Genomic DNA, 23,384 nt, shown 5'->3' with positions numbered 1-23,384 from the left:
GGGCAGAAGTTGGGGTAGAGAGAAAGATTGTGAGCTTGGTATTGAACTATTAAGGAAGGAAAGGGGATGTCTTAGGAGTTGGTAAATAACAGGTATCAGAATATTGACTGGATGATAAATTTGCATTGAATGAAACTCAAAGGAAGAGAAGGATATTAGTAGGGGGAGAACCTAGAAGTAGCAATGGGGAGCAAGGAGTATTCTGACTGCCCTCCCTTGGTTGGTGATTGGGGGAGGGGAATCAAGAAAGGCACAATGGAATAGGTGAAATTTGGATAGACCCTTCAAGGAAAAGAGGGAACTTCAACAGAGAGGGAAATGGATGAGGTGGAGAGGGTAGGATGAGAGGATGTCCACTCTAGGCATCAGGCACAGCATAAGCCAAAGTGAAGGGACAAAAGAGGTGAGGATAAGAAAGGGGAGCAGAATGGACTAGTTTGGCTAGTTAAGAGAAGCATAAAACAATGCTAGACAGGTTGGAACTAGATCATGGATAGCATTGTGTGTCAGAGTAAGAAGCTTTTTTAAAATTATTCCTCCTCTTCCAAGATTCCTCATCTTGGTGGGGAGGTGAACCTGAGCTCTGGAAAGTTATAGCAGGGGAAAGCATGCTCCAACAGGTCCTTCCCAGCTGGAAGAGCTTTGAGGACAAGCCTTTAAAGCAGAATGTAAGTCTGCTGTTTAAGGACCAGCCCAGCTACATGTGGAGAGGCCCTTGCCTCAAACTTAGGAACCAAGTGGGGAGGATGGTTTTTCAGCTTGTCAAATTAAGGCATGGAAAGTTTACGATCTGAATTACAAGTAACCCCCACAGTGAGGAAGTCATGGACCCTTAAAATATATGGGAAAGCATTAGTCAATTATTAGTCATAGGATTAAGTAGGAATGTTGGTAAATCACCCAAAGCCAGCTTGCAAACAATAAGGAGACTTCCAGAAAGTGGGCCTAGGGGGGTGGAAGAGACAAATTCTTTCCTCCACAGGGAGCACTCAGGAAAATTCCAAATCAGTCTGGAGGGGCTCTGGTGCTGGGGGTCCTGCCAGAAAGGAATATATGTGGGCTTCAAGCCTAGAGAGATCCATGGGGCCAAACTGAGCTCAGGAGCATTAGTGAGAAGGAATGCCTTATTGTGGTTCTTGACCTGCGATCTGTAAACACACACACACACAAGCTCTGCTTCAATATTGATAGTTTCCTTGGCAACCCTTATTTGCATTTAAAATCTTAAATAAGGAAATAAAAAGATTTCCTTATATACATTTAAAAACGTAGCTCTGAGAAGGTGTCATCAGGCTGCCCAAGGTGTCCAGTACACAAAAAAGGTTAAAAACCTTTCATTACATATAGGTTTACAGGGATTTGAAGTGACTTACCCTTACAGCTAATAAGTTTCAGGGGTGGGATTTGGATCTAGGTCCTTCTGATTTCAGATACATCTTTCCCATTGGGTCACTCAGAGTCACAGAAAATGGGTATAATAATATTTGCACTGTCTGCTTCACAGGGTTGCTGTGCCAAAAAAAAATGCATTGTCAACCTGTAAACCTTTTAAAAATTTGAGCTGTTTTTAAGAAGGGCATCTTGGCCTATTGGATTTGGAATCAGAAAACCTGGATTTTTGGTCCTGGAGGTATCATTGTGTGGTGCTGAGTGAGACTTCTGAACCGCATTTCCTCATCTCCAAAACGGGTATCAGAACAGGCACTTCATGTTTGTTTGGGCTGAATATTTACATCACTTACCTCGTAGGGTGGTAAGGAAAATGCTCTGTAAACCTTAAAGGGTGATTAAAACAGAGTTAATAGCTTGAGAAAGTTGAGGGTCATCTGGCCTACTTTAGTTGACGGACTTCGAGCACGGCACACCGGAAAGGGCACTGGATTTGGAGACGGAAGCCCTGGGTGCGTGGTTTGTTTGTTATTTTTCACACCAGTTTTTATCGATGTTTTCTGGCTTCTTACGTGCATGGTCCTCCCCAGTGCCCTTACCCCGCCCCCTCTCCAGAGCATCATCCCACATAACCAATAGCTTTTAAAGACAAAGAAAGGAGGGAAAAATCAGTTTAATTGATGAAAACCTCGGAGAAGTCTGAAAATGAGGACAAAGGACCTCGCTTGTGACCGCCCAGCAAGGGAAGCTTTGGGTGGGAGTGTCTGCTGGTTTTGTACATTCCTCCGGCTCGCGGTGCCCCTTTGCGGGCGCGGGGGCGCGGCAGGTCACGCTCGCTACTTTGTATCTCTTACTCCTCCGCTCCTGCAGCCCAGCCCAGCTCCAGGCCGCTTCCCCGCGGGTGGGCATCTGAGGTGACCCCGCACTGCGGTCTCCCCGCCAGCATAATAAGGGGGCTGGATCGCAAGCGTGCTCGTGCCGGCCCCGCGGGAGGAGCCTGGGGCAGGCTCAGGGGTCCGGAGGGGCAGGGGCCGAGGTGCCCCCGGCTAGCCGCGGCCTGAGAGCCAGGATGGCCTGGGACCCCGGGCACCGTCCCTCGGGGCAGCTCCAAGGACGCTTAACAACGTCCCTGGAAACCCAGACCGCCTCGGTCTTCGCCTGTGAGGCAGCTGCTGAATGCTGGGCACAGCGGAATTAATGGCAAGAGCGTTGGCACGGGGCCGGAGGCCCAGCCCCTGGCCAGCTGGGTGACTTTGGAAAAATCATTCAGCCTCTCTGAACCTCCTGATCCCTACGAACCACCACGCTGCTCGGCTCCCCCACAAGATGCCAAAGGACTGCGCTTCTGGCCCTCGCCCCATCGGACTGAGCCAAGTTTCTGGGATGGGGCGGGGAGCCGGGTCCTACCCACCCGCGCTGGAACAACCCGAGTACGGACCGGGCGGGGAGGGGCGTGGGGGGAGTGTACGCATGCGTACGCGGGAAAACCGACGGCAGCCCGAGGCTTTCTTGGCACATGCGCAGCATCAGCGATGTCTCGGCCTCCGCGGCGACAGGGGGCGAAGTGCGAAATTCCCACCCCGGCCCCGCCTCCTTCGGTGGCGGTTGGAATTTGAATCCTGGCGGGTGCGGGGACCTGTGGTTTTCGGAGTGGAGGGGGAAGCGGGAGGCCAGGGTCTCTTTATCCCGGTGACCTAGGGGTGGGGGGGTTGTTGCAGTCTCCCCATGTCCAGCCCGGGGCCGCGGTGCCCGGTGCGTGAGCAGCGGGCCCGCTGGGAGAGGAAGCGCGGCCGCACGGCCCTGGAGCTGCTGGAGACCGAGCGGCGTTACCAGGAGCAGCTGGGGCTGGTGCTGCAGGTGCGCGCGGGCGGGGGGAAGGGGGGCCGGGCTCGTCACCCCCACCCCGCCCCCCGGCCCTGGCCTGCCGCGGGACGCGTGCCCACCCCGGGCCTCTCCTTCCCCTCCCCAGTATTTTGTGTGCATTTTGAGAGCTAAAGGGACCCTGCGCCCAGCCGAGCTGCAGGCCGTGTTCGGACCCTGGGAAGCCGTCCACGCCGCCAGCCAGTGAGTGCGGGCAGCGAGGGGCCGGGGGAGGGCGGGCGCGGAGCGTGCCGGAGCGTGCCGGGCACGGCAGTCTGTGGTCCCTCCGCAGGGAGCTGCTCCCGCACCTGGAGGCTGGGCGCTGGGGAGCGGGCCTAGCCGGGCTCTGCCGCCACCTGGAGCTCTACACTCGCTTTGCTGCCAACCAGGAGCGGGCCAGCGCCACCCTGCAGGTACCTCCCTTTCCCAGGGGCATCCCCACTTCCGTTTCCACACGTATCCTAGGCCCTCGTCCCAGAACGTTGCGTCTGCATGGGGAGCTATGTAGGCACACGTTGCTGTGAAGGCTGCCTCAACACCAGCCTGTGGCCTCCACTTAGAAATGGCTCAAGAAGAAGCGTTTCCGAAGGTTCGTGCGGCTTCAGGAGGGGCGTCCGGAGTTCGGGGGCCTCCGGCTCGTGGACCTGCTCCCCTTACCACTGCAGCGTCTCCAACAGTAAGTCACCCCAAGTCCACCTTGAGCCCTGCTCTGATGCTGACTTACGTTCACTGACCCTCACCCTGATACTGAACCAGTCTCCAAGCCTAAAGTCCCACGGAGGTGGAAGGTGCCGGGCTTAAGTCAGTAACACCAGGGTGTGGATTCTATCTCGGATACTGTGACTCTGGGCAAGTCACCTAATCCCTCTCGGCCTGTTTCCACGTCTGTAAAATAGGAATAACACTAGTAGTACATACTGACCTAGCGTGTTTCGCAAATCTCAAATCACTACAAGGCAGCTATCGTTATCAAGACTAGGTTCAGCTAACTCTTTTGGCTGCCAAATGGAGCACTGCGATTTACGTACCCAAGGGTCTGGTTATGCTGCCTATAAGCTCTTCTTGTCCTTAGGGAACATGAACAAGATTATGACTTAAGTAACCTCAGGGAAGTAAGGGCTGGTGATCTGTAATCCTCTGTAGAACTTTCCCTCTGCTCATTCTCTCTCCCCAGAGTTCAGTAAATATCTCTGAAATTCCATCTTGGTTATAGTCAGGGAAATGGGGAAAGAGTGCCCTCTAGTCCTAGACGGAAGGACAAGGTTTGAGCGCACACTCTGAGCTCCGAATGGGTGTAAGAACAGAGTAAGTAAAGGAAGCTTCAAGCCAGACCTGCAGGAAACCGTTCCCTTCTGAGCCAGGAAATGCAGAAACGAGATGTGTCATTAACAATTTGCCTTGTGGAAAGGTGGCCTTTGAGTAATGGATGATTGGGTAGGTTTGCTTTTTCCAGGGCTAATATTCCAAAAACCTCAGTCTGTTTGTGTTTCAGATATGAAAACCTGGTTGTAGCTTTGGCTGAAAATACAGGTCCTGACAACTCTGACTATCAACAGCTCACAAGTATGTTTGCCCTGGGTCAACAACATTAACATATTCCAGACTCCAAAGCTGGCCTCACAATTAGAACCCTGATCTTTAGTCTCATTTTTCCTTTTCTTCTTTCCTTAATACCTTGTTTCCAGCTTTATTAATCAAGTGGTATTTGGGGGGGTATCATTTTAGAGGCTGCTCAGAAGTTGAGTGAGGTCACCCAGAAGGTTAGTGCTATTGGTCGAGAACACGAGAATGGCCGGCAGCTCCAACGTATTCAGACTTTACTCAGTGGACGTCACGCTAAAGGACTGACCAAAGGTCAGAGCCCTAACCCATACCCCTCTGGTACCTCTGTTCCACCCAGACCTTTAGAATCCTTCTCCTGAAACAGCTCAGACTTGTTCTTAGAAAAGTGGGCACAACCTCAGTGTCATCCCTGGTCTTTGTGAAGGATGCTAACATGCCCTTCTCTCTCTCTCTCTATCACAGGGCGCTGGTTCCTCCGGCAGGGCTGGCTACTAGTGGTCCCCCCTAAAGGGGAACCAAAGTCTCGGATGTTCTTCCTCTTCTCTGATGCACTTTTGATGACCAAGCCTCGGTCTGTTCTACATATCCTGTATGGAGGGACCTTTGTTTGTCAGGCCCTTTACCCCATGGCCCAATGTCAACTCCAAAGGATCTTTGGTCACTCAGGGGGATCAGGGGGTGGACTGCTCAGTGTAAGTCATGAGACTGGGGGTGGGGACAGGGAGACTGTTCTCTGGGGTAAGCCCATAGTTCTTTTCTCAGCCCCTAGGTTAGGCCAACAACTACCCCCTCCCCCAAGGTAAATGTTAAAACATCTGCTCTTAAAAAAAACCCAAAAAAACATGCAAGACACACTTTTGAATTTAATCTGCAGCATTATTAACAGCTATCACTTTAAGTCTAGACAATCAACAGAACAGTAAATCAGGCCCTAATTTGTAAAGGGCAAATGTGGCCAATCTGACAATTCTACAAGAGATAGGGCCCCAAACTTCCCTGAGTAACTTATTTAGATTCTTCTTAGGAATTTCTTTTAAAATTTATAGATGCTGCACAGGAACACTGAACTAAGGCACCTGGCCTTCAGTCCCACTTCTACCACAAGCTTGTATATGAATTTGGGCAAGTGATAGCCACTCTGAACCTCAGTTTCCTCATTTGTAAAATTAGGGAGCTGGTCTAGATTATCTCTAAGAATGCTTCCAGCTCAAAGACTAAGACTGTACACCCTCTTAGTACTCCTTCCCATAACTCTTCTCCAGGGGTTAAGGAATAAGGTCCTGTCCTCATCCCTTTCCATACAATTCGGACCTTAACTATTTGCTACCACTACCAAATAGTACATGACAGGAAGCGTGGTTCTGTTGATAAGAGAGCTACCCTTTGAATAAATAAGATCTTGGTTCAAATCCCATATATATATATATGACTGAGCAAATCACTTAACTGTAGTACCCTAGAACATGAATTGGCAAATGGACCGGTAAATGTTTTGTACTGCTAAGAACAGTCTTTACATTTTTAAATAAAGGTTTTAGAGAAGTACAGAAAAAAACAGCCAGTTTAGCCCATGAATTATAATTTACCAACCCTTACTGCAGACAACTCTGTGGCTGTAAACTGTAGAGAAGTTACAGACCTCTTGTGGAAGTTCTATCAGTTGCATCACAAGTCCAATCCTTAAATGCATCTACATAACCATTCTTTCCCTAGGTAGCACTGGCTTTAATTAGCTTCAGGACTTTGTTTTCTGGGTAGGCAACTTAGATGTTCTTTCCCATCCCCCAGCTTTCTTTTCCCCATGAAAAGCTGCTGCTCATGTCCACGGACCAAGAAGCACTATCCCGATGGTACCACAGTCTGACTGCAGCCATCAGGTATGCCTCCCATCTCCTCTGGTTCTAAGGACTGGTTTAGCCATGTGCAGTTATTGTATTTCCCCTCACCATTTATGGCCTCTACCTTTCTCTGGCTCCCGGTATTCTCATTCACAGACTGGGGAGAAGGCTCATTTAGTGTCTTTTTCTACAGCAGCCACACAAGGTAGAAGAGCACTTTACAGCTGTTTGCAGTTAGACATGGCAAGTCTGACTGCTTTGAGGCCTCAGCATCCCTAGGACATGTGTGACTGGCCACTCTCTGGTGGTAAAGAATATGGTGATGTGTGTATGACATGTATATTTATGTTTGACTGTGCACATGTTTTGGATGATCAAGTTGTATACTTAAATGGAATAAATTTAATTTTTATTAAAACATCTTGGCTACTTGGAGAGAGCCTGCATCCTTCAATCTGAGCTGTGATTCCTTACTGAGTTTTCTAAAACTGATCCCACTCCCTAACCCATGAGACTTACACCCTCTCTCAGTGTATGACCTGGGCCTCTTCCATCCACTTCCTCCTCCTGAGCCCCCACTCCTTCCCATTTTCCCCCAACTGGCCCCAGGAAACATTTGGAGCCCAGGCCTCAGTGACTCCCTCCTCAGGTGCCTCCCCCCAGCCCCCAGTCTGAAGGTCACTGTCATCATCTTCCTCAGCAATCTGGTCCTCATGGATAGGGGGGTTGTACTCTGCGTGTGGAGGGGAAGGGGGTAGCATGAGTCCTCAAGTCAGATAACATCAGACACCAAACATCTGACATCCTACTCCAAGGGCCCCTACCTTGGGGAGCGAAGGCGGTGTCCAGCCCCTTGTCCTTCAACAGCTGGCTGAGGGTCTGCAGCCTGAGGGTCAGCAGGTCCTGCTGCGCTCCAGCCAGGGCGTCCACCCTGCGGAGACGCCCAGTCAGGCCTCCTCCCTGCCTTCCGTGCCCAGCGGCCACCCTCCCCCGGCGCGGCCCGCAGCCCTCACCGCTCAAACAGAGGGTCCAGCTGGTCCAGCAGGCCTCCCAGGAGCTGCTCCGTCTTGGCGAGCTCTCGAGCCAGCTGCTCTTCTGGGGAGGAAGGGGGACAATCAGAACACCCGGAGCTCGGGTCACCGCGTGCCGCCAAGCGAGATCTCCGCGCCGGCCCTCACCTCGGCGCAGAAGCTCCTTCTCGGCGGGCTTCTCCTCCGGGGACACTTCGGCCTCATCTCGTCCCTAGAACGAGGCAGGGCAGCTCGGTCCCCCGGCCGCGCACCCGCCCCTCCCGGCGCCGGCCCAGCCCCCTCCCGGCCCCGGCACCTGCAGACACCGGCGCAGCACGAAGGCCAGGACGCCCACGGCGTACAAGGCTCCCAGGGGCAGCGGCCCCCACGCCCGGCCCGCCGCCCGCGGCTCCTCCAGCGTCCTCCGCAGCCCGTCCCGGGCCGGCTCCCCTGCGGAGCGAGGCCACAGTCGGGGTCACGCCCGTCTCCGCCCGCGCCCCTTCCCTCCCCTCCCCTCCTCCCGCCGCGTATTACCTGCGGGGGGCCGCGGTCCGGTGCCGCCCTCGAAGACCCGGAGCGCTGCGGCCAGGAGGAGCAGCGCCAGCGCGGCCGGCAGCAACGCCGGGCCGCAGGGCCCGGGGGCCGGCATGTCCGGCGGGCGGTGCGTGTCGGGACTCGAGGGCCAGCAGCGCGGAAGCGGACGCAGGGACGCAGCCCGTGACGACACACGTACGTGCGTCCCGTTGGCCCTGCCCATAACAAGGGAGCAAGCTCAGGAAGAGAATGGCTAACGCCTTCATTTACATAAACTATTCTACTAACTGTCTCCGGGTGCATGCTGGTCTCCTTTATTTCTCCAATATCCCAGGGATCCTGTTTCTTTCCATGACTTTTTCGCGATTTGTTAGTTTTTCACTTTGTCTTCAAGTAAAAGGCTTCATTTCGGGGAGTCTGGAAATTATTATCAGTCTAACCACATTATAAAAGGCCGTATATGTTGTGGGTCTTTATAAATCCTGTGTAGCGCACCCAGGCCGAGGCGCTTGCTGAAGGCCTGTTTCCTAGGCTACAAACGGGGGACGTGTTCCCAATCTTCGCGCCTAGGGGAAAGTCCCCGGACCCTTGGCAGAAAGTGCCCCGCACGCATGTGCGGCTGGTCGATGCCGCAGCTCCCCTCTCCCGCCGAGAAGCACCCTCACCTCTGTGGGGGCGCTGAGCGGAAGGAGCGCGGCGAGGCCTCCCCTAGTCCAGAGAATAGTTACGCAGGCAGTGCGCCCTGGCGCGCACCAACTCAACGGGGCTCATTCTCAGCGCGTCTGCTGTTTTTCACCTGGTTTGAGTCTCTGGGTAATACAGCGATGCGAGGCGATGCAAGATGAGGCGAAACACGTCCTGCTCTGAAGGAGCTTACAAGCCAGAGCGGGGATAATATACAAATGTTCGCAAAGCAAGCATGGGACAATGAAGGCCGCGGTAGGGTTTCGGTTGGGAACCAGCTAGGTCAGTAGTTGGCGCCGAGGAAGCAGAGCTTCCTCAGGCGTGGCGGACCGCCCGAGGGAATCTGAGGGAGCCGAGAGAGGCAGTGCCGTCTGTGGAGCAGCCGGAAGGCCAGTCAGTGTCACTGGACCAAAGAGGAAGGGGCAGGAAGCAAGCTGGAAGACTGGACAGGCGGGAGTGGGCCTGTGAGGGCTTTGAATGCCAAACAGCATTCTATGCTTGCCATAGGAGAGGAGGGAGCCACTGCAGCTTGACTGCGGGGGTGCATGGGGGCGCGAGATGATCTGCATTTTAGGAAAAATCACTGAAATGGATGAACCGAGGCTGGCCTGGCGTAGGGAGAGGCTTGAGGCCGGCAGACGCGGCAGCGGGCGTCACGAAGGCCGGCGGCGGAACAAAGAGCAGCCTGCAGGCCTCGGCAGCAGGCGGGATGTGGGTGGGAGTAGGCCGTCCGAGACGGCTCCAGCTGGCAAGCCTGAGGGGCTGGGAAGAGGGCCTTTCCCTCTACAGGGATGGGGACTATAGGAAAGAGGTTTAAGGGGAAAGATAATGAGTCCTGATTGGGGTGCGCTGAGTTTAAGATGTCTCCTGAGCTTCTGTTCCGAGAGACCTGAATGGAGGCTGGCAAAGAGGGGAGGACGGTAACTTACGTCCACGGGAGCAGAGGAGATCCCCAGGTGAGGCGGCACAGAGGGAGAAGGCGGCCCTGGGCAGAGCCCCGAGGCCGGCGGGCACGATCTGGAGGCCGAGGCAGGACAGGAGGAAAACCAGGAGACCGCGAGTGACCGGCGGCGGCCCCGAAGGGGCAGCCAAGAGGTCCCTGGGAGCTTTGCCCGGAGGAGCTCGAGGGCACGATGAGCCACGTGGATACGGATATTTACGGCCGCTCTTTGGGCAGTGATGGAGAGCGGGAATGAGGGGATGCCCACCCACGAGGAGGGGCTGCACGAGCCGGGGCGTGGGACCGTAACGGGTGTTGACCTGAAAGCTTGTTAAGAAAAGGCAACAGGCTAAGTGCGTACATTTTATGATTTAATTAATTAATCGATCAATTCCCCATAAAGAAAACAGTTACATAATGCATCATGGAGCCAGAAATCTTCGGGCTTATATACATTTTGTGTGAGAAAGAAACTCTCCTAATTAAGCAAACCATAAATTCAGTAAGACAGGACAATTAACAAAGCAAGGTCAGTCAGGTCTTGAGATTCCAAGCTGGGTAAACTTACGTCCCAGGTGGTAAGGAGATCCCACCACTAGTGAGTGGCAGGCTTCCTGCCCCAAACAGGTAACTGACACAGGAAGGGGCAAACCATGTTCAATAGAAACCCAGGATGCCTATTTTTCCTTTACCATTAATGTGCCATAACATAGTATGTGTCTATAGATGATAAGATACAAAGGAAAGACCCATTATTCAAGATATGTCATAGGTTAAAGGTCTCCCAGGGAGTGCAGAGTCAGCTTTGGCTGGCTTTTGCTGACATAGGAAGAGGCATTAATGCTCTGAGTTTGCTTCAGAGAGAACAAAGATTATTCCAAAATTTTATATTAAACATTATCACGGGGCATTACGTTCCATGAGAAATGGCGAGCAGGCGGACCTCGCCACGCACTGACGCTGAGGGAAGCGAGCGCGCTGGGCACGGCCGTGGGGGCCTCGGGCTCCGGGCACGGCCACGCCCGCCTCGGGCTCCGGGCACCTCCACGCCCGCCTGGCGCGCCGGGCACCTCCACGCCCGCCTCGGGCTCCGGGCACCTCCACGCCCGCCTGGCGCGCCGGGCACCTCCACGCCCGCCTCGGGCTCCGGGCACCTCCACGCCCGCCTGGCGCGCCGGGCACCTCCACGGCCGCCTCGGGCGCCGGGCACGGCCACGGCCACCTGGCACTGACCAGCCTTGGCAGACCTGGCGGCGCTGGGCGATGCCGCCGTCTAAGGCCGCTCCAGACAGAAGCACGGGTCTGAACGCAGGCCAGAGCCCACGCCTGTCTCCTCCTTGTCCCGAGTCCTTTCACGGCGTGACTACCGTGGGAACATTTAGCGTGATCGCACAGGTATAGCCTCTGCCATCTGGGGAGGGGGGAAGAATTCAGAACTCAACATCCTAGAAAAGAGAACGTTGGAAACTAAAACTAAATAAAAGAATAAAAGTGGGGGGACCCGGACTGTAAGGAGCCAGGAGGAAGAGAGTGGAAGCACCTACCGACAGCGGAGAGCGGCGATGGAGGAGCCAGGGGAGGGGTTCTCGGCTGGGGGGACGTGGACCGGTCCGTGGGCAGTAGGAAAGGAGCCAGGCGGTCAGGCGGCCCAGAGGACGGAGCGCTGGGTCTGGGGTCCAGAACACTCCTCTTCCCCACACCCCGGGAAAGAACTATGGGGTTCCATGGCACATTGTAGCCGGTCATTTTCTCTTGGATTACCTTTTAGTTTGTTTTATGATTTCTCCCGTTCATTTTAATTCTTCTGTGCAACGTGACTGGTGAAAATTATTTAATAGAAATGTTATGTGTAGAACCTACATAAAATTATACGCTGTGTCCGGGAGGGAGGGGGGAGGTATGGGGGAAAGAGGGGGAGGGAGGGAAAAAAAAATCTAAGTTATGTGGTAGTGACTGTAGAACACTGAAAATACATAAAATTTAAAAATTTAAAAAAAGACTCCTCTTCCTGAGTTCAAATTTAGCCTCAGATACTTACTAGCTGTGTGACCCTGGGCAAGTCACTTCACCCTATTTGCCTCAGTTTCCTCATCTGTAAAATGAGCTGGAGAAGGAAATGGCAAACCACTTCAGTACCTTTGCCAAGAAAATCCCAAATGGGGTCATGAAGAGTCCAGGCAGAGTGGGAATGATGGGACAACAAAAGGAACCGAGTCAGCAGACAGGGAAAAACTGAAAATGAATGAAAGAGTCAAGAAGACAGAGGGGATGATCCACTGGAGGAAATGGGGTGGAACAGGATCACCTGAACAGGTAAATGGCTTGGCTTTGGTAAGGAATAAGGTCATTCCATGTGAAACAGGGGTGAAGGAGTTGAGAGTGACAGAAGGCCCCTGAGTGATAGGAGACGGGGAAGAGGGAGAAGGGGTTTAAAAGTGCTGCTGTAGAGAGTGGGCTACTGAGTGCAGGAGGGAGGTGTACGGTAAGTCTTGTAGCAATGGTGGCCCAGATATGCTGCCTATCATACATGTGTCCAGTCAGAACGGTCACGTGACTTTCTCCATCTTCTTTCAGCAGCACGCGTGTAGGCACAAAGGCAACCAAAGGTGTGAGTGACCCAAGGCCGAGGCTTGGTTGGGTGCAATGGGCAATGTGATAAAGGGGCCAGAGTTCAAGAGAAGAGGACAGGGTAAAATTGAACAGGTTCATCAAGGAGTTAAGATGGGGAGACTAGGACAGAGTGGCTGGGGTAGGGTACATGATGTGATTACCCCTGTGTTTTAGGAAAATCACTTTAGTCATTGACTGGTGAATGAACAGAAGTAGGGAGAGAAGTCCAGAGCTTGTTAGTGGGAGATTCCAGACAGGCTGTCCCTAAGTTTAACAATAGTTCAACTGTTCTTTTGCAAATAGGGGACGTAGAACTTTTACTCCATTTTCTTCTAATAAAAATATCATAAGGAGTTTTAGTTCCCAGGCTAGTCCACAGAAGCTTAGAAAGCACCACACTAGCCGTAACGCAAGAAGATGCCATTTCCTATTCAAGAAGCTTTTGGCCCAGTGCCTGTCCCCCAACACTGCCCCATCCCTCCCTCTCCCCCAGCATCCTAAATTAATCCTCTGCCTAGATGAAGAAATGCAATTTAAGGGAAAAGAAAACTTGAGGAGGTTGTGCTTCCCTTCTCACCTGTCCCACTGACATCAAAAGTAGCTGAGGGAGGTGAATGATGTGTCTTACTTGTCTCCATAGTGACACAGAAAGGAGGTCAGAGAAAGGAGGTCAGAGAGAAGGTAGCACTGAGCACCAGAAAGCTGGCAGAGGAAATCCCCAAGCAGGGGAAAAGATGAATGCAGAGCCTGGAGACACCAGAGCTCATCACTTGCCCTGTTTATCACTACCCAAGTCTAAAGGAAGCTTATGCCCTGTCCTTTGATTAGACGTTAGAGGAAACTAAGGTGAGTTGGCTAAAAAGGAAGGCTGGGGTCTGAATAAAGAGGATGTGGACGTTTTACTGGGGTGCTGCTGAAATGTGGTTGAGGAAGGGCAAGGAGAGTCATGGCATCAGACTTGTATATCAGCAAGATTAACTGGACTGCATGTTGCAGATGGGAAGAGGCTGGTAGGAGGGGAGGCCAGTTTGGAATTCAAAGAAAGTGGGGGAGAGGTCTAAACTGAGTATTCTGGGAATGGTAGATACGCTGTAGTGTATGGAACTGGAAAAGACTTGGTTAAAGAAGGGGTAAGAGGGAGAGGAGGCTCCTTCTAATCTGGGAGAACTGAGCTAGGTGGTTCTAGTAATGAGTGGTTTTCAGGAAGGGTCCTGAGTTTCATCCCTCCTCTCCATCCTTCCTTGTTCCTTGCCTCCAGTGCACTGCAAGGCCTGCTCACTTTGGATTGGCAGTGACAGGAAGGCAAGACATGTACAAGAAGGCTTTGGCCAGTGTCCTGGGTTAATAGAGCTGAAATCTCCTGCCTTTAAGTCACCATGGAATATCTTCCCTCAATATTCCACAGGAGCAATTAGGTCAAACTGAAGAGAAGGGGGTGAGAGCAGGAGCTATTTAATCGGACTCCCACAGCTGGGGAGGGGGGGGGCATTTCCCCCATCTCTCTGCTCCGGAAGGAAGCTCCTGTGGCTTTCGCAGCTGTGGCTGTTATTGAGCTTCAGGAAACAGGGTGACTGAGGCAGGGACAGGGTGAACCTGGTCCTAGGGGAAAGACTGCTGGGGCTCTGAGCCTAGAGCAACCTGGCCCCGGGGGACTGAGGAGCAGACCTTGTTTCTCCTGGCAGGCTCAGACCCAGATATCTTTGGCATTAATGAATACGAAAGAGTGCATCAATGTTACAGCTGGTGAGGCAGGGGACAGGTGGGCGGAAGGGTGTGACCAGATTGGAGGTGGGGGATAGGATGGCTGGGGGAGGAGGGCATGGCCAAGAAGAGGGTGTGGTGATGACCCAGTGACCACTGCTTTCAGGGTTCCCGGGCTTGCACTGTGCCTTTGGGCTGTGGGCTCTGCTAGGGGTGGTGACCCTGCTGCTTCTTTTGGCACTGGCTGAACACCTAGTCCGATGGACCAGAGAAAAGAACAAGGCTTTCCAGGGACAGGAAAGGTGAGTACTGTGGGTGAGAGACACTGGACAGAGGCCTTTCCCTCAGGCACCCCTAATCCTTCAGAGACTCCAACTTACACCATCTGTCTTATTTGTTCACTCCAGAACATCATCCACTCCCCCCCATTCCATTTATATTGCAGCCCCAAGAGACCTGTGGAAGAGATACCACTTTATGGGAACCTGACATACCTGCAAACAGGTGAGAGGGAAGGAAGTGGGGTAAGGAAAAGGGGTTTCCAGGGCAAGTGATAACGGTAGGATAGAGGGCCTTAGAATTCATGAATAAGGGTCTTGTTCCATCCTGTCTCAGGACGGCTACCACAGAAGCCAGGACCTATCCTACAGGAGCAATCAGCAGGAGACATCCCAAGAGTAAGTTTGACTTGGTGTACAATGGGTGGGGAATCTAAGAATGAGGGGATCTTGGGGTCCCCTTCACATACCCTAACCTGTCTCTATATCCCTAGGCAAGGGAGGAAGCAATGTGCTATGCCAGCTTGCAGCTGCAGCCTCCTCAGGGACGGCCCCCAGGGCCCAGCACAGGGCCACCCATCAAGTACTCAGAGGTAGTGATGATGCTGGAGCCTGAGCAGTCTGCCCCTATACCCCGGCTCCCAGAGCCTGAACTCTACGCCTCTGTGGGCTCCCAGACCCGACGAGCAGCCTTTCCTGATGAGGACTATGCCAATAGCCAGCCAGGAGATGGATGAGGGAAGACCAGATCTAAGCATCAGATGCATTTTGGGGGGAGGGAAGAGAAGAAAAAGGTCATTGTTCACAGGAAGAAGGCCTATCTTGACTATCCCCTTCAGTCCACAGTTGCTTTGAGTTATGCCCATGGGACACAGTCAGGGAAGGGCTTCTTTGGAGTACCGGAAATTAACCCCCAATAGACAGAAGCCTATCTGTCTATCCTAGGAGACAGGACATGAGACCATCTCCACCTTCAAACTCTCCCTGCTTGGGTGGATATTGCTTTCATAACCCCTCCCATCTCTGTCCCTCTGAGGTTAACCAGTTCCGGCCCCAACTATATTTCTTTAGTTTCTTCAGAAATACAGGAAGTGGTGGTGGTGGTGTTTTGGGGGGGGGGGGCAAGCACACATATCTGTGTGCATCTGAGAACACAAGTGCCTGGGAGCATCTATGCAAGAACATGTATGTATACTTGGGAGCAGCAGATAGCAAGCAGATGTGAGAGCCAACGTGAGCCAGGATGCCTACATGTACATCTGAGCAAATGTCATTCTGGCCAGGTACAAGCAAAATGATGAGGAAGCCCACAACATTCATCTTTAGCCCCTAAGACAGGTTCCAAGAAACTGAAAAAACAGGGTGGAGTCAGGGGCACAGTACCCTCTCCTGTTATTTTGATTTTTTTAATCAAATAATCTCTCACTGTAAAAAAAAAGGATGCATGTTTCTCTTTTAAATTAAATATTTTCTAAAATATGAGGACATTTACATCAAAGTCTCCAGTCTTGAGAACAAACTACTTGGGGTGGGGAACTAGGGACTTTGTATTCACCAGCAGGAAAAAGGAGGTGAGAGGAGTTGTCTTAATGACTTGAGCTCTTGCCACAGCCTGGGGGAAATGGGTCCAGATTCATAATGGTGCAAACCTGGGTGGGGGTAAGATGGTCTCCTCCTTTAAGCAGGGGCTGTCGGAGGCAATAGGAATAGAGGGGGAATGAGCAGAGTACAGCCCCAGGGCAGGAGAGTGAGGTCGAGTGGGAGTGGGTGTGGGCATGAGCAGGGACCGGGGACTCTGCCAGCTGGGGCTGTGCATCAGCAGGGCCTGCAAGGTCTGGCCCATCTGGCCCAGGCCATCAGACAGAAGGTGCAGGTGGGAGACGGTGTCTTGTGCCAAGCTCTCGAGCAGGGCTTGCTGCTGTCTTGATGTTCGCAAGATCTGCACTAGAAGCTCTTGCATGTTCTGAAGGAGGCTCACCACCCCAGGGCCTGCAACAGTGCACCAGTGGGAGGTCAAGGCTTCCATCTGCCATGCCTATAACCAGGCCCCAAGCCCCAGAGGATGGGAGGAGTGATGAAGCTTACCTTGCAGTCCTGACAAATGGCTAGGCTGTACTCTGGCTCCTAGAGGGACTAGATCTGGTCTAAGTGGAACCTGTGGCACCAAGGCTGGAGGCTCTTCTAGGGTAAGAAGAGGCAAAAAACCAAAACAAAACAAAACACGCTAAGCCCTGTTGAGTTCCATCTCCACTGCAATGAGGATTCTGTCCCTTTTTACTCCCAACTTAGTCGTGTGAGGCCAGTGGAGTCAGGACCCCACCTTGTTCATCTGGCTCCAAGGTAGGGGATGTTCTGAGCTCCCCTGAGGATAGAGAAGGGAGCAATGGGCAAAGCTAGCTGACTCCCTCATAATGAGATAGGCTCTGAAGAGCTTGGGGGTGGGGGGAGGAGGTAACCACCTGAGATGAAAACTAGGAGTGGTACTTAAGAACTTGAGGGGAATAGCCCATAAAAAGCCCAGTGATCTTCTAGGACCCTTTCCTCATGCTACTGCTTTCCACCAAGAGACTCCCCCACCCCAATTCCATGTTCTCACTCCCACCCCTCAGGGAGGTTTTCTTCCTCATGTTTCCCTTCTCCTCTTTCCCCAATACCCTCATTCCTCTGGAGACTCCTCTCCATTACTGCCTCATGCCCTCCCGGCTGGAACTGTGTCCTTCCCTGCCCAGGATGGCCTTAGGAGGACCCCCAGTCACCTATGAAAAGGAACCTCATCAGCCTCACCTGGAATCTGGTAGGGGACAGGGCTGGTCTGCTTCTCCTCAGGAGCTGCAGGACAGATACATTCAGCTTTATTGACCGACCCTAACCTTGACCCCATCCATGGATCTCCTAACCTAACCTCCCCATGTATCCCCTCAAGTGCCAGAGTTAGGGAAAGGCTAGTCAGTTGGGTTATATAGCATATAGCATATAACCCAATTAGGCGGAGGAAGCATGCAAAAGAGAGCACATTTTACAAAATGTGCATACTGAAATTTCAGAAAATTATGTTTGCTGCAGCACACAGGCACTAAGTCTGCAATGTCACATGTCCTCCGGAGAAGGCCCAGAGCCCTGGTGCACTGAGTTTCCTCTACAGCTCAGCTCAGGCACCTCCACCTCCTCTTCTATGAAACCTTTCCTGATCCTCACCACCACCACCCTCCCACCCTCCACCCAGCTCCTAGTTGTCTCGTCCTCCTCAAATTAGGTTGTTTCCTCCCAGAAGAACAGAAGCTTCTTTAAGGCAGAGACTGTTTCATTTCTGTCTTTCAATCTCCAACAGCCAGCTCAGTGCCAAGGACCCAGGAGGCACCTAATAGGTGTTGATCTGGGTATCTGATGGAGCAGGGGGAAGGGATTTTCCAACCCTGCCTTGGGCACACCAACGCTGGTCTCAGTTCTGCTTTCCCCCCCAAGTCCCACAGGCCTCAATCTCAGCTTTCTTCTCCACAGCCGCTCCTGGGAATACTCACAGGTGGATTCTTTCTTGGTACAAGGTGTTAGTCCCATTTCAAGGTTTGTGTCGGGACCTGGGTAGTTGGGAGAGAAGGGTGTCAGCCTAAAGCTAGGGCACCTCGCTCCCCACCAATTCCAGAAATCTCTGCATCATTCTCAAGACTACATCATGAGTTCTGCTTTATTTTTGTCTTTGAATTCTCAAAGTCAGTGTCTGGTACATGGCAGGCACTCAATAGAGGATTGTGGCTCAAATATGCCTCCCCTTCTCCATTCCCCACCTACCCATTCAAACAGAAGCTTAGTTCTGGTGGGGGCCTCCAGCTGAGCACAGCACTTCCCAGGTGGGAGTTTGACCAGATCTGAGTTGGGCAGGACTAGGAATAAGCCAAGAGTGTGGGGGAAGGCAAGTACAACCCTTCTCCTTTTCCTGTTAGCCTTGAGGGTTCCATAAAGAAACCTCAGATAGGTACCCCAAAATGTGGTGCCTCTGAGTTCTGGTGAGTCTCTCTGAGGCCTGTCACCAAGGGTATCCCCTTACCTGGCAGGCGACGCTCTCCAAAAACTGGCCTTCCTGCAGCCTTCCACAACCTCTTCATGGTACGGTAGTGGGGTGGGGGCTGAGGGGAGGGACCTCCTGCCTGGCGGCTGGTCTCCCATTCTGAGTAGAAGGCTTGCTTCAGTGCCTTCCACTTGGATCGGCACTGAGCCACACTTCGACCGTAGCCTGATGCCCCCAGCCCTTGGGAGATGGATTGCCACAAGGCCTCATTAGGCCTTGAAGTAGAGGCCATGAGCAACGTGACCTCTCCAGAGTCCTGGATCAGGGTCAGGAGGCAGCTGATCTCCTGTTGGGTCCAGGCCCGGCCCCTGGGCATCATTCAGGCTCCTCTCTCTACACTGGGCACCTCAAGAAAGGAGAGACCGGGGAGGGAGCTGTCACAGATGGCCTATGGGACACAGATAAAGACAAGCAGACTCAGGTGGGTTGGCTGAGACAAATGGAGCATGAGAAGGGATTTGGGGTACTAGAGAGAAAATGGTCTGATGTGAGATGTGTTCACTGGTTGACATGTGGGGAGGTTCAAGGAATCTGGGGGGAAGGAAATGGAAGTACCAGAGGGGCTAAGAGATCTAGTAGCTGTCAAAACACAATGCTGGTGGTGTTGAGATGGTTCGTCCAAGAGATAAGAGTGGCCACTATGGGGTAGGTAGCAGTCTACCTGTAGGAGGAGTGAGGTGTGACACCTGGCGAGAGGGAGCACAGTCCTGCTAGGAATTTCCAGTAGAGAAATGAATATGGGGAGTCCCAAGAGGGAAATTCCGGGTGCCTGAACATAGAGCTACAAAGTGTGTGGGGACTTCCAGCAAGAGTGCGTCTCTAGGATGGAGAATAGTTCAGGGGCTGAAGAGCTAACCCTCTCAGAAGTGTGAAGGGTCTCCAAAGGAGAGGTAATCAATTATCAGGCTGTGCACATGAGTGGGGACCGCTGGAAGATCTGGAGGGGGGCACCCAATTCAGCCCCTCCAAAGGTGAATTTCCAGGCATTGGTGGGGATGGGGGGCGCAGGGAAGGAGGGCTGAGGTCAGGGTGTTTGGGGCTACAACTGGAAGGTGGGAGTAAAGACAGTCCAGGATGCATGCTGGGCGTCACCCTACCTGGGGAGGAAGCCAGGTAAAGGGCTGCTTTGGGGGAAAGAACATCTGTAGGGGAGGTGTACAGGGGAAGGGGGGGCAGCCGAGGGACGGGGTAGGTGTCAGCATGCCCGGGGCTGGGGCTTAAAGGAAGGGGGCCAGGGGGGGATGGGAGGGCCCCACCTGTCTGTAAGGACTGTGTAAATACGGGACGGTCCGGGGGAGACACGTGGCTGTGCACTGGGTGGGGGCAGGGAGCGCAGGACGGAATCTGCATTCCTGAGGCTCCCGCAGGGGAGCGTGTGCGGGGAGGAAGGGGGTCGGGACAGGGGATGTGAGCAATCTGGGGGAGGGGCGAGCCCGGCGGTCACCGAGGGTGCGGGGCTGGGGCTGCGCCGTGTGCGCGGGAGGCGGGCGGAGGAAGGGGGCTTGGGACGGGCTGGGGCTGGGGGCGGGGTCCAGTGCTTTGGGTGTCTGTGGGGCTGGGGGCGGGGCCAGGGGGGGACGCGAGGGGCGGGGGAGGGGTCAGGCCCAGGGATGTGCCTGATGTGTATGTGGGGTGTGGGGGAGGGGCGGCATGCCTGGGTCCGGACGTGCGGGGGGAGGGGCGCCCCGGGGCAGCGCCAGCCTGGGATGGGTGGGGCGGTCTCCAGCTCAGGTTGGGTCGGTACCTGCCGGAGTGTGGGAAGGAGGACCCGCGCCCTCCCTGCAGCAGCAGCCCAACCCTGCTCGGCCGGGCTCCTGCCAAAAGCCCAGCCCCTTTCCTCAGCCTCCCTATCTTTGGGGCGAGTGCCAAGCCTGCCGCGTCTTCGCACAGACGCCCCGCGCCACGGAAGCAACACTGCGCATGTGTGACCTCCCCACCCCCCTCATCCCGCACCATTCACACACCGGGCCTTTACGTCCCGGGAAATGGAGCCCGGGAACGCCTTTCTTTCGAGGCATTCTGGGAAATGAAGTCTCGAAAAGTCTTCCACCCTCTAGCATTCTGGGAAATAGAGTCCTGGTCTCGTCTCTGGTGTCTCCTTTCCCCGGTGTTCTTCACGTGGTAAAGCCGCGTGACGGCTTGTCGGGGATGATTTGGGGACCCCTAACTGCGCTCCACTTCATTTTTGAGAGCCTGGGATTCCCCGGGATGTTAATTTTTCTTTAAAATTTGCATCACGCCGTTGTAAATAAGGTAATAGGATCAAAGGATGATCGATTTAGAACTGGAAGACATCTTAGAGGCCGTCTGGTCCAACCCGATAAAAAAAACACAACTATGTATTTTTAAAACAAAAAACAAAAATCTTTTGAGTTCCGAATTCTCTCTCTCCCACCCCTCCTCCACCCACTGCGAAGGTAACAAATGGAACATCCGCTATACATGTGGCATCATGCAAAACATTGGCCATGTTGCCAAAAAAAAAAAAAGGAAGAGAAGGTGCTAGGTCTTTTTTTTTTTAACTAAACGAGTCAGCTGAAGCCCGGCGGAAGTTATACGGAAAGTAACCAGCACCGGCAGGATTCGATCCCAGGGATCTGGGCTCCAAATCCCGGCCTCTGCATTTGCTCCTCCTCCCCCTCCTCCCCTTCCTCCTTTCCCCCTTCCCCTCCCCCTCTTCCTCCCCCTCCCCCCCCCTCCTCTCCCTTCTCCCTTCTTCCCCTCCCCCTCTTCCTCCCCCTCCCCCCCTCCTCCTCTCCTTTCTCCCTTCTTCCCCTCCCCCTCTTCCTCCCCCTCCCCCTCTTCCTCCCCCTCCCCCCCCTCCTCTCCCCCATATCCCTTCTCTTTCCCCCTCCCCCTCCCTCTTCCTTCTTCTTCCCCTCCCCCCCCCCCCCCCCACTGTCTCACTGATTTACACTGTTACCTCACTTCGCAAACACTTGAATCTGAACTCTAATTTTGATCTTCAAGTAGCCAAAGCTGCTCGCTGAAACCTGAGCCTTAAATGGTCAGTGACCCTGGAACAAGCGTCCAGAGGTCTGGGCCAGCTGGCTCGTCTTTCTTCCTGTCCCCCTCAGAACCTTGTAGTCGTCCTGGCAGCAGCCAGGCCAGCCTTTCAGCCATCCCGTCCTGTAGTATCCCTTCCATCTCTCCTCATGGCGTTACTGCACGGCTTGGTGACTTGTCTCCCTGCTTCCAGGGTCCTTCCTCCCTTCCCTTCCCTTCCCATTGCACGTGTCCTTCCTTCCTCCTTTCCTTCCTCCTTTCCTAACTTCCTAAGAACTTGCCTTCTTTTCTCCTTCCTCCCTCCCTCCCTTCCTTCCCTCCCTCCTTCCTCCCTTCCTCCTTTCCTAACTTCCTAAGAACTTTCCTTCTTTTCTCCTTCCTCCTTCCCTCCCTTCTTTCCCTCCCTCCTTCCGTCCTTCCTTCCTCCTTTCCTTCCTTCCTCCTTTCCTCCCTCCCTCCTCTCTCTTCACATCTATACCACTGTAACAGTTCCTCACACATAACCTCTCTCTTCTCCTTCCCAGCTATTTTTTCCTCCCCTAAGGTCCCCAACAAATTCTAACGATGAGAATTACAGAAGTTTTTACTGAATCCATTCTGAATTCATATTCTGTTCCCTCAATACAGATCTTCATTGCTCAGAAATCCTTTTCTGAATCACTTTTGAGTTCCCAAAAGTGTCTGTTAGAAATGTTCCCCACACTCCCAAACCTCTCAGTTCTACTCCCACATATCACAATCTCAGGAGATGAACTCAACTCTTCTTTTACTGAGAAGTCACCTCTCTCAGACAGCTTCTTCCCCAGTTCCAGATGCCTTGGCATCTCCTCTCAGTTCTTCCTTCCCATAGGATGCCAAAGAAGAGGCTTCTCACTTCTTTGCCAGAGCTTACTCATGCCCTTCATCTATATCTTCCAGCCCCCTTCAGAAATTTTCTTTCTAAAACACAGTGTTCCAAACCAAATATGATTGGTCAGCATTTTGTAATACCCCCTAAATATAGTCTGATCAGAGTATAAGATAGCACTATTTCAATATCCTAAGTGTTCTGGGATCTCATTGATGTGAACATTCCTTCCAGCCCTTCCCTGCTTGCTCATCCTGTGTATGTCTTCCCATACGTTTATCACAGAAGGTCCATTCAAACTCTGGGTACCTTGTCTTTGTGTTCTCTTGTGAATATATCACTGGAGCATGATTATCCCTTGCTCTCAGTATATGAGTGGTCAATTTTTTTGATCAAATATTTCCTTAATGACCTCATTTATACTGCTTCTATATAATTCCTAGTGTTACAGTCTGCTCATAATCACTATTCAGCTTTCCTTTGTCCTTTGAGTATTCTTAAACTTTAATTCTTTAGAGACTATATATTATTCTATGACTTGAAGCCATATAATTCCACCAGAAGAATATTAACAACTAAGTGACACAGTAGATAGAGCTCTCTCTGGGTCTGAAATCTGGAAGATCTGAGTTCAAATTTGACTTTAGGCACTTACTAGCTGTGTGATCCTGGGCAAGTCACTTAATTTCTATCTGACCTCAGTTTCCCTAATTGTAAAATGGGGATAATAGCAGCTCTTAACTCCCAGGGTTGTTGTGATGATCAAATTAGATAGTATTTGTAATCAGTTAGCTCAGTGACTGACACGTAGGCACTTAAAATTAGTTATTAATTATTGATGGTAATTAATTATAAATAATAATATATTCTAAAAAATATAATTAGTAATTATAACATTAATAAAGACTTCTTTCTTTTTTTCCTTAGTGTTAAAAGAATGGGTTAACATTTGATAATTTTGGATCATCAGAACTTTGTAATTTCCCAAAAGCTTGCTCTCTTTCTTCTGTCTGTGTGTTAATATGTAAATATGTACATATGTGTGCATTCAAAGATATATG

General features: G+C 52.5%; 4 protein-coding genes across 15 annotated transcripts; 2 read left to right on the top strand and 2 right to left on the bottom strand.

Moving 5' to 3' along the window:
* The first annotated feature begins 2,378 nt into the window (after window positions 1-2,378).
* ARHGEF39 (Rho guanine nucleotide exchange factor 39) lies at window positions 2,379-7,085 on the top strand. Of its 4 annotated transcripts, none has more exons than XM_072606925.1 (9): window positions 2,379-3,246; window positions 3,359-3,453; window positions 3,542-3,662; window positions 3,810-3,925; window positions 4,742-4,812; window positions 4,975-5,103; window positions 5,275-5,383; window positions 6,601-6,689; window positions 6,844-7,085. In XM_072606925.1, exons 1-8 carry the CDS (start codon window positions 3,115-3,117, stop codon window positions 6,674-6,676), a joined length of 849 nt encoding a protein of 282 aa, XP_072463026.1. In that variant the 5' UTR covers window positions 2,379-3,114; the 3' UTR covers window positions 6,677-6,689; window positions 6,844-7,085. The 4 variants fall into 4 exon arrangements, with proteins under 4 accessions (XP_072463026.1, XP_072463025.1, XP_072463024.1 ...); XM_072606924.1 differs by having other exon boundaries at window positions 5,275-5,504; window positions 6,847-7,085; XM_072606923.1 differs by having other exon boundaries at window positions 5,275-5,504.
* CCDC107 (coiled-coil domain containing 107) lies at window positions 3,940-8,513 on the bottom strand. Of its 3 annotated transcripts, none has more exons than XM_072606934.1 (6): window positions 8,195-8,459; window positions 7,977-8,110; window positions 7,829-7,892; window positions 7,664-7,745; window positions 7,475-7,581; window positions 3,940-4,134 (listed from the first exon to the last, which is right to left on the bottom strand). In XM_072606934.1, exons 1-6 carry the CDS (start codon window positions 8,415-8,417, stop codon window positions 4,052-4,054), a joined length of 693 nt encoding a protein of 230 aa, XP_072463035.1. In that variant the 5' UTR covers window positions 8,418-8,459; the 3' UTR covers window positions 3,940-4,051. The 3 variants fall into 3 exon arrangements, with proteins under 3 accessions (XP_072463035.1, XP_072463033.1, XP_072463034.1); XM_072606932.1 differs by lacking the exon at window positions 3,940-4,134 and adding an exon at window positions 5,656-7,383 and having other exon boundaries at window positions 8,195-8,446; XM_072606933.1 differs by lacking the exons at window positions 3,940-4,134; window positions 7,829-7,892 and adding an exon at window positions 5,656-7,383 and having other exon boundaries at window positions 8,195-8,513.
* A 4,634-nt stretch (window positions 8,514-13,147) lies between these two features.
* SIT1 (signaling threshold regulating transmembrane adaptor 1) lies at window positions 13,148-15,889 on the top strand. 3 transcript variants are annotated; one of them, XM_072606937.1, is made up of 6 exons: window positions 13,148-13,274; window positions 14,111-14,171; window positions 14,296-14,431; window positions 14,575-14,633; window positions 14,745-14,806; window positions 14,902-15,889. In XM_072606937.1, exons 2-6 carry the CDS (start codon window positions 14,138-14,140, stop codon window positions 15,142-15,144), a joined length of 534 nt encoding a protein of 177 aa, XP_072463038.1. In that variant the 5' UTR covers window positions 13,148-13,274; window positions 14,111-14,137; the 3' UTR covers window positions 15,145-15,889. The 3 variants fall into 3 exon arrangements, with proteins under 3 accessions (XP_072463038.1, XP_072463037.1, XP_072463039.1); XM_072606936.1 differs by lacking the exon at window positions 13,148-13,274 and having other exon boundaries at window positions 14,045-14,171; XM_072606938.1 differs by lacking the exons at window positions 13,148-13,274; window positions 14,111-14,171 and having other exon boundaries at window positions 14,300-14,431; window positions 14,537-14,633; window positions 14,902-15,234.
* LOC140502943 (uncharacterized) lies at window positions 15,800-21,480 on the bottom strand. Of its 5 annotated transcripts, none has more exons than XM_072606928.1 (6): window positions 21,394-21,480; window positions 18,450-18,858; window positions 17,926-17,982; window positions 17,192-17,236; window positions 16,493-16,588; window positions 15,800-16,396 (listed from the first exon to the last, which is right to left on the bottom strand). In XM_072606928.1, exons 2-6 carry the CDS (start codon window positions 18,787-18,789, stop codon window positions 16,041-16,043), a joined length of 894 nt encoding a protein of 297 aa, XP_072463029.1. In that variant the 5' UTR covers window positions 18,790-18,858; window positions 21,394-21,480; the 3' UTR covers window positions 15,800-16,040. The 5 variants fall into 5 exon arrangements, with proteins under 5 accessions (XP_072463029.1, XP_072463031.1, XP_072463027.1 ...); XM_072606930.1 differs by lacking the exon at window positions 21,394-21,480 and adding an exon at window positions 20,435-20,523; XM_072606926.1 differs by lacking the exon at window positions 21,394-21,480 and adding an exon at window positions 20,215-20,428.
* Between the last annotated feature and the right edge of the window lie 1,904 nt (window positions 21,481-23,384).

Source organism: Notamacropus eugenii, chromosome 1 (genome assembly GCF_028372415.1).
Source record: "Notamacropus eugenii isolate mMacEug1 chromosome 1, mMacEug1.pri_v2, whole genome shotgun sequence".
In the NCBI taxonomy this organism is placed as follows: Eukaryota; Metazoa; Chordata; class Mammalia; order Diprotodontia; family Macropodidae; genus Notamacropus; species Notamacropus eugenii.
This window is presented reverse-complemented; position numbering and strand designations above follow the sequence as displayed.